The 18,233-nt window shown below is 33.7% G+C and overlaps 1 protein-coding gene across 3 annotated transcripts; it reads right to left on the reverse strand.

The window, feature by feature from the left end:
• Positions 1-277: 277 nt before the first annotated feature.
• On the reverse strand, positions 278-17,752 carry LOC119074321 (sodium- and chloride-dependent GABA transporter 2-like). 3 transcript variants are annotated; one of them, XM_037180388.1, is made up of 14 exons: positions 17,454-17,752; positions 6,810-6,941; positions 6,662-6,743; positions 6,315-6,449; positions 6,030-6,173; positions 5,675-5,897; positions 4,022-4,208; positions 3,796-3,963; positions 3,562-3,727; positions 3,332-3,495; positions 2,194-2,325; positions 1,643-1,777; positions 1,297-1,449; positions 278-590 (listed from the first exon to the last, which is right to left on the reverse strand). In XM_037180388.1, the coding sequence occupies exons 1-14, from the start codon at positions 17,460-17,462 to the stop codon at positions 456-458; spliced, it is 1,965 nt and encodes a 654-aa protein (XP_037036283.1). In that variant the 5' UTR covers positions 17,463-17,752; the 3' UTR covers positions 278-455. The 3 variants fall into 3 exon arrangements, 1 of the variants encoding a protein (XP_037036283.1); XR_005087182.1 differs by lacking the exon at positions 278-590 and having other exon boundaries at positions 1,308-1,449; positions 2,205-2,325; XR_005087181.1 differs by lacking the exon at positions 278-590 and having other exon boundaries at positions 1,308-1,449; positions 2,205-2,325; positions 3,328-3,495.
• Positions 17,753-18,233: the final 481 nt, after the last annotated feature.

Genomic DNA, 18,233 nt, shown 5'->3' on the forward strand with positions numbered 1-18,233 from the left:
AAAAATTACAGTGAGACATTTGAGATGTCGTTCACTGTAATTTGCCATCCAATATGTATCACGAAACTACGTAAATACGAAATGACAATTTTTAAAAAAACAAATAAAGTCTTGCAATGTGAAATCAAGAAGAAATATTTCATCTGTTATCGATTAAGACCAGAAAAACATTGACAAGTGCTGGGTAATATCGTCCTTTATATTATAGTAAAATGCATGTTCAAAAAATTGAAGTACAAGATTTGAAATCAACCGATTAAAAATGCTTTGAACGATGGAAGTAATAGACCGTCTGTAACAGGTTTAAGCAACAGGTTTAAAAAGTATAAGAAGGAGTTTAAACCGTCTGTAAGAAAACCATCGACACCCCCGTCGAAACCTATGGCTGTTCTTAAGAACTAAGACCTAAGACTGCTAAAAAACTAAACATATGAACCGAAATTGCAAAACAATTTCTAATTATTTTCATAAGCAATATTGTCGATACCATTTTCTGGTGGTGCGGTTGGTGTAAATACATCATTCGTTTGCTGACTTGCACCTTCTTGAGGCACCCACTTCGGCGATGATTTGAACAGTGCCCATCCTCTCTGCAATAAAGTTTAATGGATTAGTCATCATCATCATCATCATCATCATCCAGTGAAACAACACGAAGCAACAACGTTTCCCTTCAATAGACATTTGGCTATCTCATCTTTACAAACATTATACGGGAAAACGGAAGATCTTGGGACAGATCTTCGAACGTATTTAAAGTGAGCTATATACATATCGAGAGCACACTCTTATATGGGATACCAATCATAACGATTTCGATTCCTTATCGTACCAGCGTTGTTCGTTCGTACAGTTTAAAGTTATAGAACACACTTCTGTATTCGAATGGCAGAAGAATTAAATGAATGGGCATGAGGAAACTTGTATAATGGTATCTACACTAGGGTGTTTTGCTGGTGAACGGTTTATATGTCTTTTATTGATAGGTGAATCGGTTTTGTTGTTCTGTTTCGTCGAAACAATATGGCGTAGAATGTAGAGCAAACAATTATTGAATGAAAATGTTTATGAGATAGTTCAGAACTCATTGTACCTCTGGGAAAACCAAAACGGAAACGTTAATGAAAATAAAAGATAAATTCAATTGTGCGGGCAGTTCTTTGAATTGACGTGAGCACATGTTAACAGAAATTATTTGATTTCAATAAATGTTATTCGAATGTTATCTGTACAAAATTCATCCGCACAACCACAGATGAGTCGACAATTCCTGAGTATATTTACAAAATCACTTACCGTTCCTTTGATCAAGTTGTAAATAAGGAAAAAGACGAATGGGGCCAAAGTACTAGCCCCCATTAACCATCCCAAGGAGTCGGCCCATCTAGGAAATTCATATTCGCCAAACTCGGTCGGCCCAATATCTGTCATAACAAATACGAACACCGCCTACAGGGAAATAAACACCAAAGTCAATTAATATACGTATTCATACCATTAAATAGATTATGTTTGCATAAGCACGGGTAGAGGCACATCAGTGACGGTGAAGCCACCGGTGTGTCTACTATTATAGTTGTATGTAATATACACTAGATTATCGTTATTGTTGTCGGAGAGATAATTTAATAAAATAACTAACCACTGAAGCAACTGGCGTTAGAACAACCCATACAGCCCACCAATAAGCACGAATGATTTTATGGAACCGTATATTCATATCAGCTAGATTATCAAATGTCCGTTGAATGCCATACACCCACGATATGACAACGACCTGGGTTTTGAAATAACAAATTATTTGAATGTTTTAACGTCATTTTCATCCTAAATTAATTTAATTAGTAAAAAGGTAACACCTCTAACATGACATACTGTATACGGTATATAATATGTCTGCTTACTGGTTACAGAAAAGGATTTTCTCAGGAAAATCTCCATAAATGCTGTAACGAACATACGAATCGTATAGTATACGTAACCAGAGAAACAATTTAGATGCTCGGTAAGAGTTGTAAATAATTCAAGTGTTGTTGTCACACTGAAAATCCTTACACATTATACACGGCGTGTATATGATATTTGTACACTCAAATGAAATCATTTCGTATAGGATGCGGTATTCAAGTCCAAGTGGTTTACATGGCTTGTTTGTTTATATGCGAGCAAAAATTTGAATGAAACAGACATTACCTCAGCCGTACCCAGTAATAATATCGCCCATGACGCTGTATGCCAATCCAACAATGTAAACATGTAGATACCTCCGTTGCAAACCATTGGAAGAGCAGCCAGAAAACAAAATAGACATACTCCGGCTGTTACCTGTAAATTTGCATAAAGCTTATTGTAACGGAATGTGAAGCAGAATAATTTAATTGAAATTTGAAGACTAAATATTGAGATTGATGGAATAATGGTTTATGTTTGGTTTTTGGTATGTGTATAAATGGATAATATGTATGAAACGGATGTTATTCGCTGTCATTGTTTGGATCTCGTTTATTTGATGATTTATTAAACGAGGGCTAACGGGTCTATTAATCAGCAATTAATTGATGGGAATGAAACTGAATCCAGAACGCGGTTTTTGGAAAGCTACAATCGAAAATATAAAATGTTCTGGAGTGAATTCGCGAAAATATTCGCTACCGTTCACCGTATATTGGAAATTGGAAAAGATGGCAATCACATGAGCTGCTTGAATTATTCGAACTATTTTTAACGTATCCCAGGATCATTTGGCTATTTACTGATTAGTGATTTTACACCCAATATCGTTAAGCAATGTGCATGCGAATCAAACCTAAAATTGAAAAACTTAGAAACCTATCCAAAACGACTCTAACACTTAGTTCATCTTCGCCTGCCTCTACGAGTACGGTTAGCTATATTTGCTCTCTATAAAAGAAAGAAAGAAAGCACACTAGGCAAATGTAATTCCAACTTCAGGCGTAGTATAAAAATCCATCGCCTAAATGATGTGTTCAAAGTTTCAATAGAGCTGGACAGGTGTATATGAAAGGTTATCCTAGAAAGGTACGTGGAATACAATTCGACACATAGATCATATTGGTACAATGAGCTCTTATCCAACATATTCCGGTTCTGTTTAGTAGAATTTTGAGTGGAATAACTCTTCACTATTACCAGAGGCAGACTTTTAAAATTCAAAAAGGTAAAATGTGAAATTTCCATTCATTCCATTCACATTTTTTATTATTTACATGAAAGGCCTAGGTCGATACACTAGACAGGAGACATTATACAGTAGATAGAATTAATGCTTCAGTAACGCTTAAAGTAATCACCTAAGTTTCAACGTACCAACCTTCCAGTGATGATCCCTTAGATGTGGCCACTGATCTATCACAGCTGTGCACATCGCTTCAATTCCACCGAATTGAGATCCCATTCCGAGTATAAACATCATCAAGAAAAACAATATTGACCACAAATGAGGTAGAGGCATCAACAAAATAGCTTCTGGATAAGCTGCAGAGAGTAAATTTTAAATCTAAAGGCCATTGAATCAAACAGTCGTAGCTTAGCTAGATCTACCAATAAATGCAAGTCCCGGTCCACCCTGAACAACTTCGTCCACAGTAGAACCCAGATTTTTAGCCATAAATCCGAGTACAGAAAAAACAGCGAAGCCAGCAAATACGGCTGTGAAAACATTCGTTGCTGAAACCACTAAAGCGTCAGTGTGGCAATTATTTCGGAACTATTATGACAAATCATAATTCAGTGATGAATCAGTTCAAAATTGGTACAGAACGGCAAATTAGTTACTTTATTGTACGACGAAAAACTGACGAGTGAACCACAAGCCAGCCCGAACGAATAAAATATCTGGGATGCTGCATCTCCCCACACCGACGGTTCTTTAAGACTCTCCCATCGCGGTCTGATATAAAATAGCACACCATCAACGGCACCAGGCAACGTAACGCCACGAACCTATACAATAAACGAAGTGCAATAATCGTCATCAGACATAGACTTTCGCTATATTTACCAACAGAGCGGTTAATATCACGTACGGGAATAGTGCTGTGAAATACACAACTTTTCCAGCACTTTTAATTCCCTTGATTAAACACAAAAATGCAATGATCCATCCTAAAGCTAGGCATAAAACTAGCTGCCATCTGGGATATCCAAAATTGTACCATGTAGCATCGCCAATACCCAACACGTTTTGGCTGAAAATTTTCATTTAGCAAACTGTTGAAAAGTTTTCGGTTTTTTTTTACAAAAAACATTTTTTTACTTGCACGTTTAATAAAATTGAAATGAACTCTGAAATATTTAACGAAATCAGGCCATTTAGAATCGAAATGAACAGTTGTAATTTGTAATATGTGAAATTATGGCGGTCGATTGTTCGTAATAAAATTGTTAACATCAAACGATGTTACATCATAATTATGATGTACAATTCAATTTTGTGAATGATGTGGCTTTTTTGTTTTGCGTTCACATGTCCTATTATATGTCTATGAAAGGTAGCAAAAGTAGTTTCAAAACCGAAACTCACATCTGGGTCTTTCAATTAAAAAATTGCTTTTGGAAGCTATTTTATTTACCCACAACTCTCCGATCCAAATGTACAACATAAAACTGGCAACCCATTCGAAATAGTGAGCGACTGATATGAAATTTAAACTTATTTTAAAGAAATAGCACTGAATCGTCAAAATGTCTATCTTCATAAAACATTCCACGTCCCGGCAATATTTTCATTCGTACATGAAACCCACATCCTACATGTTTTATTAAAGGTTATAAATCACCCTTAGGACACATACACTCATGAAGGAATTCGTCGTAATAGGTTTAAGTGAACGCGTGTTCGAACTAGTCCACAGAATTCGTATACATTCTTTCATTTCATGTAAGTGTATCAAGATGCGTTACATAAATATCTTTTCGAATTGACTGAAGGTTGATGCGTAGCTTGTATCGAAATGGCAGAGCTTAGATTGCCATAACCATTTTTGTAGAAAGAATTGATAATGGTTATCAGTAAATCCACGATAATCGCCGCAGATTAAGCACTTTACAACCATCATATCACTTCGGTTATTATGTTATCGATTAGCGATTCGTTTAGGTACTCAATAGAAATTTCAAATTAATGAAATTTTAATCGGTTGGCAGTTCTATAACAGACAAAGCTTTCAAGTGGATTGGATGAGTGATGAGAGTCGGAAAATATATCTTCCGAATGTGTTTTTTGATATTTCTTTTCTGTTAGCTATGTACGGTGCCACTCTCGTGGTTTCTGTATAATTTACAGTAGATTATATAAAACCGGCTACATTGGTAGCATTATTTCACTTTCAGAGTGAAACCAGAGTTATTATCGAGTCTTCTACTTCTTTTGATCGAAGTATTTGCAAAATTAGAAAATCTGTTACTTCACAAGTTTTAACATTCTATCTACTATAAAAGACCGAATTATACGGAGATCATCATTAATTTTGGTCGTCGCTGTTCTAACAGATGAGACCATATCCTAAAAATATTTTTGTTTATAGGACTTGTCGAACATATAAACTATTTAATATGTTGTTCAGTCAAAGTCAATTAGCGTGCCAATTAAAACCTTTCATAACATCAAATAAAGTCTCAATGATGACAATGAAAAAGAATGTAAAATACTCACTAATAGTATTCCTCTGATGCTAAAACCCTATGAATAACTGATGTCACAGGCAAATATTCGGTCGATGTCGAGTTAAAGCAATACGTACCATTATGACTTGCTAATTGTTTTGATTGACAAATGTCTGCAATTGTCGTACAACGCCTTAACCAGTAAATCATATCACTGGAGCTCCCATTATTATTTTGTATACAATCCTGATCTTGTACGCCACTATAACAACCTTTATCGAATAACGGAACATAAATTTCATGTTGTGCGACAGTTGGAATGGCAGCGTATGGTGGAGCATTAATACAAATCGAAACGATTGCTAAATCTCCATTACAGTTTAATATTTATTTAACACACTTACTGTCAGTGTTGAAGTCATTCGAACAAGATCCCCAGCCCAGTGTCGGTAGACATGAAGCAAAAAAGTAAAATATTATCCAGGCAATAATAACCATGTAATATATTGTGACGAAAGTAATGACAACTAATGTGCAGTAACCCAAGCCTTAAATGCAAAAATTGATATTTATGGTTATTGCTGTAGTGCCATGTCTAATCCAATTTTCTCAGTATATTTGTTATCGTCGACCTCGTCGTGCAATAAATATGCTGTGTTTATGTAATTTAATATGTTTCGTTGGCGTACCGTGAAAAAAGGGTGCTAAACGGGTGTAAGCTTTGATAGGGCCTAAGCCCCCGTATTGGCCCACAAATAATTCAGCAAAGAATATGGGTAATCCAATTACAAATACCATCAGAATATATGGCACAAGAAATGCTCCTGCAAAGTAATATACACGAGAAGGAATAAATAAATAAAATTAATTGACATAATGGTTGGTTATGGGTTAATATGAAATTAATTGCTTATAGATAAATTCGTAATTTGTGGCTAAACGTTGGACTGTATAACAGAGGGATTAATGAAGATGTATTTCCGTTTCCATATTTATGAAATCAATATCAAAAAACTGAAAGAAATCCTAGATTTACCTCCACCATTCCGATAAACCAAATGCGGGAATCTCCAAACATTACCAAGTCCGACTGCGTAGCCAACGCAAGCCAACACGAACTGTATTCAAATGTTAGTGAATTATTATCAAAATGAAGTTGATTAATCTCTTATCTCAAAAATTACTTGTATTGGACTCCCCCAGTTTCCTCGCTCTGGTTCTCCATCTGTATTAGGCGGTTCCAAAGTGTCGTTAACATTGTTACGTATTTTTATTTCGTCGAATAAATCAGGTCCACTGGAAAGAGAGTCTTTCTCCTTCATGAGAAAGAAAAAAATATTTTTTTTATTTACAGTTTAGCGTTAAATGTAAATAAATGTGACAACATGTATTCTTTACAGAGGCATCCATTCCAGTTAGCATACAACATAAATTGTATCTTGGAAAAAAATATTTGTTTGAATTAATTTCAAGACGCGGCAGGTGTAATTTTTCATTAACTCTAGGGATGTATATATTGTATCATTTTGTCTTTATAAATTAAACATATTTCGTGATTTGACATAATTCTCTCTTGGTTCTCATCGAATGTCAACATGTTTTTAAAATTCTTCAGGACATTTGACAACCTCTAATCTCATACATAAGTTAGTCATCTAAAATCTGTCTAATATGCAACAAATGAAGTGAAAGATTTCATATAAACACCATGAACAATTTAAAGCAAAAGAAGGAAAGTCTAAAAAAAAAGTTAAACTTTTCCATTTAAAAAAAAATAAAAATTAACTTAAAATTGGCAGTTGAAGTACTAGATTCAGTCACTAATTTCAGTTATTTTTGTAACAAGAATCGTATGAAGGTATATTATCGCACTAGATGTCAAACTCGGCTTCGCCTTGGATTGGCAAGAAGTCGTGTGTGTGATAATATACCTTCATACCATTCGTGTTGCATATAACGTTTTATGCAATGAAGAAAATCGAATAAATATCGAAGATATAGTTTGACATTAGCAACATGTGACTTTTTTCGCACTAGTGCGATAAAGTCCCTTGCAAATAAGTTCATATAACATTGCACACAGGTAACTTGAAGCTGCATAGTCAAGCAAACACAGAATCTAGGATATCAAGGCCTTAGGATAGGATAGGATAAGATGGACAGGAAAGCTCATGCTTTCCAAGAACCTAAGCCGCCAATGGGCCTTTTGGGCATTACCCATTATTTTCGATAGATTTTACAAATGTGAATTGTAAATCTTATGATTCATCTACTAGAACATAGGTGTCGCTAGTAGTTGACATTTTAGAATCACGTTTATGACTTACGCATATGACGTACAAGAACTGTGTTCAGAATTTTTGGTGTTTTTCTAAGAAACCTATTACGGTCGATATAGCTGACTAGTGTTAACTAACAGCAGAGACTAATCATTTACGATTAGGAAAAACCCTATGGACTATGTATGACACGGGAGTCGAACCCGTGACATATAGGGCGTGAGTCCATGACTCTACCGATTGAGCTACGATTATCTACGACAACGACAAGAATAAACGCCGGCTAGTGATCTATCAAATGAATTAAAAGCTTTTGCACACTGAAAAAAAAGTTTTCAGATTATTACCTGTGACAGATAATCTTTCCCCGGGTAATGTAATTTCTCATACAAAAACAGCATTACTTGTCACAAATATGATTTTTATATGAAAAATTGCATTACCTGAGGACAGATCTGTCAACTTTTTTCTCAGTGTATCAAACACAAGAAAAGTTTTAAACAAAAGTAGGAAAGTCTGCAAAAAATTGAAACTTTTCTACGTTTAGTGTTGTAAACGCGCCCTAATTTGATTAATTATGTCACCACTGAGCTGCTGTAATTTTTTTCTAATATTTTTTTCATTAGTTAAGTTGTCATGCTTGAGTGACCTAAATGAATTCCCGGCTGTTGCATTCGCAACAATTAGCATTTGAAATACTTGATTCTTCCACTCACTTAGAATGCTTTTTTCTCGTTAGTCAAATGCGGGATGATTTGACATATTTCCAAGCTAGGTTTTAAGGTAACTCGTGCGTATAGTTAAGCAAATGCCGAATCTAGCATCTCTTGCAAATCTAGCATGTTTCTTATATCGAAACACATCTAATTGGGTATTGAAGATGTGGAGTTTGTCAAATTGAATTTAACGAATCAATATATTAAAAAATATTTAATTGTAATTGTTTGAAATAAATACTTTAAATATTGTGAAAAACGAATCTAAGGTAGTTTCTACGTCAGGCGTCCCACTTGTCCGAAATGTCCGAAATGTCCGAAATTTTACACATTTGTCCGAAATTGTCCGAAATGTCCGAAATGTCCGAAATATTCTTCAAGACCTGACCAGAATTAAATATATAAACTTATAAAAGTCTCATTTTAAAAAAAATTGCCTGCGGCGCGCTTCACAGAATTTTTAATTGAACTTTCAGTCTATCAATACTTTGTCCCTAAATTTTTATTCACTTGACTGTAAGTCATATGGGTCTTTATGGCAGAAAATACCGGAAAATGTGTATAGGTACCGCGATCACTATAATTGAAAATTATGTGGAAATATGACGTTAAATGTGAAACGTTAAATGTGTAATATTTTTTTAACTTGAGTAAATCTAAATCGATTTTCAAAAACGTTTTGTTCGAAGGAGAACTGAATTCCTCAGGTCAAGTTTTTAAATGGGCGTTATCAGCTCAATGGTCTGGGAGTAGTTCTCGAAAAACCGATATGCTCATTGTTTATTTTCCTATGGAACACGATAACTAACTCAGCTAATTTTCTAGACCTGGTTTTCATTCAAAAAAGCATTTCCTCAAAAAAAATCCTGTTTTTCTGATTATGGTACTCGGGCATAATGTTACAATTCTTCCTTCGAGTGAAAATCAATAAATCAATATTAAGATAATAATATATCGAGTGAGCGCAGCGAATGAATATGTTAGAAAATAGCTGTAGCTCTAAAAGACAGCTACGTTAAGAGTTTCCTGCGTCACATCTTGGCTGACTCCAATATCTTTTTTAAGCATTTTTTCAGTATAGTCGACATTAAAAATTTTCGAATAGAAGCGAGAATATGATCGAATTTTTGAAGTAATAGTAGGAAAAGTAGACAAAAATTCCAACAGGCTTAATGGAAACTAATTACAAGATTCGCCTGTCATCGAAATTTTAACATTGCTTGTGATCATTATTTCTTCCATCCTTCGATGAAATACATGCAAATGATGTAGGTCGACGAAGGAAGTGTATTGACTAAAAACCACATATTTGAGGAAATTATTCTATGCGAGGAAAATGTATTTCTCAGCATTTGTCCAAAATTTGAGGAACGGAAAGAAGCCTGACCCGTATTCAGCCTGGTTTTATTTAAACATACAGTCTCGCAAGGTTGAAATACGACATGTTTCTGATTTGGGAGTTGTGGTTTGTAATTGAATTCACAAGAATTTCGTTTGACAAATGAAGATCTGGATTTCTGTTTTCTGAATTTTTATACTAAAATACCAAATCTAGATTTTCGTTTGTTTGACGAAATTTATATGGGATCTATTACAAACCCTTACCTCAGAAACATTGTCAGATATTATTCTTCCGCGACATGCATTAGTTAACCCACATCTTTAACACTATCTTTTCGTGAAGGTTTCAAGCCCTCTATTCAGGTTTATGATCTGTACAGCTACAGGTCATGTCAAAGTATACTTTTAAAAAAATCTCATCTCTCTCATCTCATATAAAGCCTTAGAATTTGTTGGTGGAATGGACTTAAATGACTTACAGACTTTTTTTAATGCGTAACTTTAGTGAAAATTAGAAAAAAAATGTCCGAAATTTTTGCAGAAAATGTCCGAAATTTTTATGAATTGTCCGAAATGTCCGAATTTCGGACAAGGCAAAATTTAGTGGGACGCCTGTTCTACGTAGACACTGTTACTGTTTACTAAACAACATATGAATCACGCCTTCCAATAAATATAATCTATCTATTCAATTCGCATATACGTACAAATCGTAATATTGATTCTCAAGTGGAATGAGTAGCATAAATTGGATTTCCATCGTATTCACAATAACGGAAGTTACAATAATTTTGTTGCCGTTTGTAAAAGGTTAAAAAGAAATAATCTAAAGTAATCAAATGCCACTGAATCGTACAATCAGGTTCCGTCAAAGTAAATAATATATGAATTTTCAGTATAGAATGCAATGCGATCTTTCGGTATGATGGTGACGATATTTATTTTATATAACAAACATCCTGTATGGGATATTTGGTGAATGACAATTGAGCATGGTGGGTGGTGATACACACGAACCTTGATTTTCTATATTATGTTTATGTTTATTATAAAGTAAACTCACAAAACCACTTACTCGATAGCGCAATTCAATTTCGGATGAAAGAATTTTTTAAATAAACACAAAAGAATGGCTTCATTTTCCAACTTGAATTCACAAAGGAAAAATGCATTGTCATGTATTTTGGGTACGTGAATTTTCAGATGCTTTGTTAATATGGGTGTTGTAATAAAATATCTATTGTAATGTGTACATTGTATTCCTTGTGTTGTATAGAGATACATTTTGTTGCTGGGATTTCTTCTCTGTAAGTACACACATATATAATCTATACACATTCATACGTTGTTCCTGCATTATGGCTTCACTTAGTCATAATATTGACAAAAGCTTTAAATAGAAAAAGGTTTAATAAAAAAAAAAAACAAATTGCTTGAGTGATTTGTAACGTGAAAGCTGACATAATGAAAATGGAAAAATGGAAAAAAAATAACGAAGTCATTACGTAATTCTGATTGGTTTTAAATAGTTTGTTTCAGAGATATCGATGACGACATCATATTGTTGATTCCACTGAACGAATTGATTATCTAAATATTGCTTGTTCACTTAATTTATTCCTCTTCATTCCGCCAAACTCATTCTAGCCTTCTCAAAACAAAATTAATTTGAATAAACATCAACAGAGCGGGAATTTCGTTTCCGAAATCATTACAGCTAAATATCGACTGGTATTCGATGAAATTAATATCGTCTAGACTAAAGTGTAGGTAAACTATTGATTTTCGTTGTGGTTAAAGTAGATAAACTATTTAATAATGATCTTTTTGTAAATCGAAAATGTTCTCCTCAGTTGATGGCTTGTTGTATGTGTTGTAAGTTTATTTAGCTATTATGCTCACATCCAGTGCTTATGCACACACACTAATATTGTTTGCGGTTGGCAAACAATAGTTTTTGAGAATAAATTAACAAATCCCTCAGTAATTACAGTAAAAGTGAAAGTCTCAAGCGGTTAGGTAAACTTCTTCCGTTGCTTGGATCTTCTTTTGTTAGTAGTGAACACAATTAGCCATTCAATTTTCTTTCTTTTTCTATTTTGCTCGATGTACGTTTCCTGATGTAGTACGGATAACAACACTGGGAAATCAATTATACGCATAAATGAACCAACCCAATCCAATGCAATATTTTATCACCGATGTATTTGGTAGCATTTATTCCACAAAGCGAAAATAGCTTCAGAATATAATCTTTATCTATTACACAAACACAGATAGCTATAAATATACATCCAATAAGCGAGTCATTGAATAAAAATAAAAGAAAATCACATTCTATGTGCTTAGTGTTATTTTCTTAAGAGCATTTCCTGGTTGTACAATACGACAAAAGAACCAAAGTACGAACAAAAGGTACACACATCTATATACCCATTCGCATCAAGGATCGAGAAAATGTAAACCGAATATGGCAGCGATTTTTATGTATTTTTTTTCGTACTCCATCTCAGACTTACTGTTTTTGAGTGTGTTCTACTTGATGAAAAATGCATAGGGCTGAAGTGTTGAAATGAAAGGAAGCACTAAAGTGGCAATGAAGTCATGAATAAGATTTTTTTTTCTCTTCAATCTTTTCATGGGAAAGTGAAACGACGACGAGAAGATTAAAAAATATTTGTAAGTTTTTTTTTCCTCTGTATTTTGTTAATGGGGCGAACAGGTTGATGAAAAAGTGGGGAGCCTTGTGCTGGAAATTCAAATGAATGATGAAAAAGGGGAGAAAATACGATAATGTTTTTACAAACTTTATTTTGTATGAGAAAATGTGTGGAAAATTTCGAAGCAAAGAGAACAATAATTCGAAAGCTTAAAAAAAAGATTTCGACGGGTCGAGCTTTCTCGGATTGCACACCGACGGCGACCTCAATGCGATACTATTTCTTATTAAGCAAAGTTTCTTGTAAATAATTGAATCTACTTAAGAACACGATACACTTTCTTTCATTAAGTTCCGGATGCATTGAAGCATAATTGCACAGCGAATAAATAATAGCCATCGTTTAGATGAAATGAAAAAAAAATGGCAAAAATAGTTGTTTTTACAATTATTGTATAGGGACACATTGTGATATCCTGAGAGAGAGAAAAAAATCTGGTAACAGTATTCCTGTTCTGACCACAAGCAAGTAAATATTACTCGTATCTCATTCATATATCAGACATATTAGCACAACAATGTCGACCATCAGATATTGATGCAAATATTCAAAATATAATCTTTCGAACCAATGAAATTTAATTAATGAATTGACTTGCCCATATTAGATTTGACGGCGCCAGAAGACACAGCTCAGATAATTAGATGATTGCCTAACATGACGAATTCAAAACTTGCTACAATTCAAAATGAAGATTAATTTCCCGTCAAAATAAATGATTTATCATCAATTTATTATCGTGATTTTCTCGCAACTCGACGCAAATGTTTGTATATAATATGCTAGACCAAAATAACTTGGCTATTATCTATTTGTCTCCTATGAATAGATTTGAATTTCCCTAATGTAGTGACCATCACCATATAATGGGAACGTTCATTAATTACGCATATTTTGGCGTTACACACATTTTTGCTTGTTGGGACATATTTTAATGGTTATCGCTGCTGGAATGTTCGTTATTTTTACGATCAAGAAATATGAATGGAAAAAACGTTAAGCTAAATAAATAATTTACGAATGGTATATAAATTGCATATCACATGATAAGTCTTAAAGCTGTAATTTATTGTCTATTGATTATTTCGAATAAAATCTTGTCGGAAATATAGGCTCAACGTCACCACTGATAAAAGACCAGGTCCAACAAATCCAAAATTTTTGTAAATTTTTACCGAGTGTTATAATTGTGAAATTTATCGTGCCTGCAGTTGGATGAAGCTGAGTAGGTAACATCTATTTCTGTTTTTTTCTTTTCTTTTATTTCATTTATGATTCGCTAGATACACGTAATATGCTATAAATAACTTCCTAGAGGGAAGTTCTTTCTTTAGGTTTAAATTTTGCAGTTCCGCCCAACGAAAGACTGGTCAAAAACCTAAAATTAGAATTTATTTCGTCAATCGAACACAAATTCAAAGAAGAGGATATAACAGAAGTCGAAAAAGAAATAATAAGGAACAATATATGCAGAATGATAGAACAAGGACGATTAGCCAACCAAAATAGTGAAGTTATGTCAATAATGAAATCGTTAACGTCGAACAAAGACATATTAATAATGAAAGCCGACAAAGGCAACGCAACGGTACTAATGAACACAATCGACTACCACAGAAAAGTAAAAGATCTAATTGAAGAAGGTCCATATACAAGATTACAAGAAGATCCAACGGAAGCAAACCTAAAAAATCTGAAATCTTTATGCAAAGAACTAAAGAATTCAAAGAGAATAAATGAAAAACTGCACAATGACATGATTGAAAATCATCCAAGAATTTCAAAATTTTTTGGACTTCCAAAAATACACAAACAAGGAACCCCTTTCAGACCTATCAACGATTTCCGAAATTCTGTAAACTACAAACTAGCAAGAATATTGAATAAACTAATATCACTCACCAACGAAGGTTTCGAAACATCAACGATCAAAAATTCATATAAAATGATGAATCATCTACGAGAATTGAGATTACCACAACAATGCATTCTTGTATCCTTCGATGTCACAAGTCTGTACACAAATTTACCTATACCAGATTCCATCCAAGCTATAGAAGAAAGATTGAACGAAAACCAGAATTGGAAAAAAGACACTTTCGAAAATCTGACTATTCCAGATATATCACGACTATTAACGGAATGTCTAAATAACACATACTTTCAATATGGCAACGAATTATATCTTCAGAATTCTGGATGTCCAATGGGATCACCAATATCTGGTACAGTGGCAGATATTTATTTGCAAAAATTGGAAAAGAACATAATTCCAAAAAATCCAAAGATATTTTTTTGGAAGAGATATGTGGACGACGTTTTTGCAATAATCGAAGGAGACATACATGATGCCAATGAAATTAAAGAAAAATTGAATTCATACCATCCACAAATACAATTCACCATGGAAGTTGAAGAAAACAATGAAATAGCTTTTTTGGACATCCTCATCAAACGAACAGAAGAAACAAAAATAGAAACATCGGTCTACAGAAAAAACACTCACACGGACAAATATTTGAACTTTGATTCCTTCCATCACAAATCACAAAAAATTTCGGTAATCGACGCTCTGGTATATCGGGCATTCCAAATTTGCAGTCCAAATTATCTACAACATGAATTGAATCACATCAGAGAAACTTTACAAGAAAATAATTATCCGATAGAATTCATTAACAAACGAATTGAAAGAATGAGTTCAAAATTCACAACACTAAACACAATTCAAAATGAAATTCAGAATCCAAATCAAAATTTACCAGTTACCGAAAACCAAATCCAAATACAAACACTTCAACAATCAAATTCTAACATATCAATCTTAATTAATGAAGACGAGAACGAGGATGAAAAAGAAGAATATTGGGTGCCACTCCCTTACATAGGAAACATCTCGAACAAAGTTGGAGGCTTTTTACGTCGAAAAATGAAATGGAAAGTAACTTTCACACCAGGGATAAAAATGTTAAACATGACCCGAAGCCTCAAAGATAAAGAAGCAACGAATCAAGCTGGAGTCTATTCCATTCCCTGTGGTACATGTCAGAACATTTACATTGGTGAAACCTTCCGTTTCGAAGAAAGAAAAGAAGACCATGAAGGCAACGTAAGAAGAAGAGAATACAAGAAATCGGCAGTTGCAAGACATGTCATCAGAAACAGAAATCATGAAATTGACTGGAACAACGGAAAAATAATCATAAAAGAGAAAGATTTTGGTCTTAGAAAAATTAAAGAAGGACTGGCAATCCAACAAAGTACAAAAACGTTAATGAATACTGATCAAGGATTAATTTTGAATAACGCATGGAATGCAATAATTCCGAACATAAAAGATTTCATGCAAGAAAGCCAAATTCGTAGTAACCCATCCCTTTCACACCAATTAGAAAAACGATAAGTAGGTCTCATTAGTTATTGTCATCCCTGATGAAGCTCACAGTTTGTGTGCGAAAGCTCGGAAAAAATAATAAAATAAATAAATAAACCACGTATTCCAATTATTTAAACAATGAATTTCCTAGAGGGTGTTTTTTTTAGGTCCTGTCACCATATGACTGAACCAAGCAAGAGAACATAATTTTCAACGATCGAATCCGAGTAACTGTAAGCCCGAACACTGACAACTACACCGTCATCCATAGGGAATCCTAACCCCAACTCTGTGAAAAATTTGAAATTATTGGGCTGCCGATTAATTTTATGTTTTTTAACGACAAACACGTTTAATTTAATAGATTTCCAATGTATAAAAGGTGAAATTATAATTGTTTCTTGTATTTTAAGCTTTTTAAGCTTAACATTTTAGCTGTTGACTAATTTTTAATTCTACATGTAAAATACAAAGGGTACGTTGCAGTTTTACCACCCTAATGCATTTTGTTAGGTTGCTAGGAAGGGTATTGAAAAAGGTAGTTAGGGTTAGGGTGTCTGTGGATGATTTTTGACATTTTGTATAACCTTGGACTTGCTCTATATGATAAGATGGAGCCGATGTTTCGTTAAAAAAGTTTGTTCGAATGCTTGGTTCAGTGCTATGCTGTCACTGATGAGAATATGTTACGTGTTGTTTCTTCGCCGATTGTCAATGAATGTTTGGTGTTTCTTGAACTATAGCGGCGTTAGGCAATGAAAACGATATTTGTTTACACTATTTCGAGCTTTGGATTGGCTTTTCTTCAGGCTCTTTAAACTACATGAAATTGAACTAAAAATTGGTTTAAAAATACTAACTAATCGTACATATACATATCACAGCTGGAGACTGTCGGCGATTTTACACAAACGATAACATATCTGAACCAGTTCCAAGTATTTATTGCATTCTTGAGTGAGTCTTCAAGATAAGCTTCCATAATTCTTGATTGACTTCAACTGATTAAGCGTTAAATAAACTTTCACTTTCCACCTCGAATCACTTGTTTTCCTCGCCGGATTTTACCGCGATGATAAATCACTCAGTCACAACATAAATATAGAAAGCAGAATATTCTCTTATGCTAACAATAAAAAAAATCAAGTAAATAAAAACATATTTTTATCACTTTTTTTTGTGCCTTTAACTTGTTATAATCAACATGTTAGCTTTATATCACAAGAACATACTGCGAACAAATATTTATTTTATTGACTAAACGACACTCAATAAAAAAAAATCTGTATGCTAAACGCAACAAGTGGGTGCGAAAAATTCAAATTTCTTTAATAAAATTATACAATCTTTGACGGTTTTATTTGATTACATTTTATTCGCTATTAGTTTCAATTACCTTTTCCATGACTTCAGAGTATTATTGTAGGGCTGATGTATAAGTTGTAATTTTATTCGTTCGTAATGTACAAGAGACGTATCTCAAGAAAAATGCTCCAAATTCGTTACAAACAACAAAGAATAAAAATCGTGCAGCGAAACAATAATGAACAATTCCATTAATGAACACTTTTCCACATTTCGCTTTTTTATAGTCGCGTTAATTGCTATGATTAGAAAATTAATTCAAATTGAAAGCACCACTACAAAAAGCACATAAAAGAAGTAAATAGTCGAATGAACAACACCCAATTTCAAACTGAGTGGACAACAAAAAAAAAGAAATCGTTTTCGCTAAAATAACACGTTAGTACACTAATTGAATGTTGATTAGATTGTAATGGTTCTATGACAAGATAATAATAATAATTGTGTGCTTATCACAGTTGTTCGGATGAAGAGAAGCTTATCTGTAATAAATTCACAAACCTTTACGTTTGTGCCTACCTACCATATATACGACATACACACAGTCTCCCTTATCTTAATCGAATGATGTAAATCTTATATATGATATTACCTGTGAAAGATAGTGAGAGGCTCAGTGCTTGACAATATGTATGATAACATTCTGTGGTCGTACGCATTCCACCTGAGTCATTGCGGCACCAACGAAAAATTACTAATTGATTAGTGATACGATAAATGGAGACCAGTTGTTTGTTTTGGTAATAATGTTGCATTATCGTCAGTTGTAAATCAATCAATGGATTATAGAATTTGGCAACCATGAACCTAT

The sequence above is a fragment of the Bradysia coprophila genome, chromosome III, assembly GCF_014529535.1.
Source record: "Bradysia coprophila strain Holo2 chromosome III, BU_Bcop_v1, whole genome shotgun sequence".
Classification (NCBI taxonomy): domain Eukaryota; kingdom Metazoa; phylum Arthropoda; class Insecta; order Diptera; family Sciaridae; genus Bradysia; species Bradysia coprophila.

Excerpts from the sequence above, each read along its gene's own strand:
- LOC119074321 (XM_037180388.1), bottom strand. Across the intron at positions 4,209-5,674 it reads GCATCAGAGGAATACTATTA|CCAAAACGTGTTGGGTATTG; the intron begins GTGAGTATTTTA and ends GAAAATTTTCAG. Across the intron at positions 1,778-2,193 it reads TATTACTGGGTACGGCTGAG|GTCGTTGTCATATCGTGGGT; the intron begins GTAATGTCTGTT and ends TTCAAAACCCAG.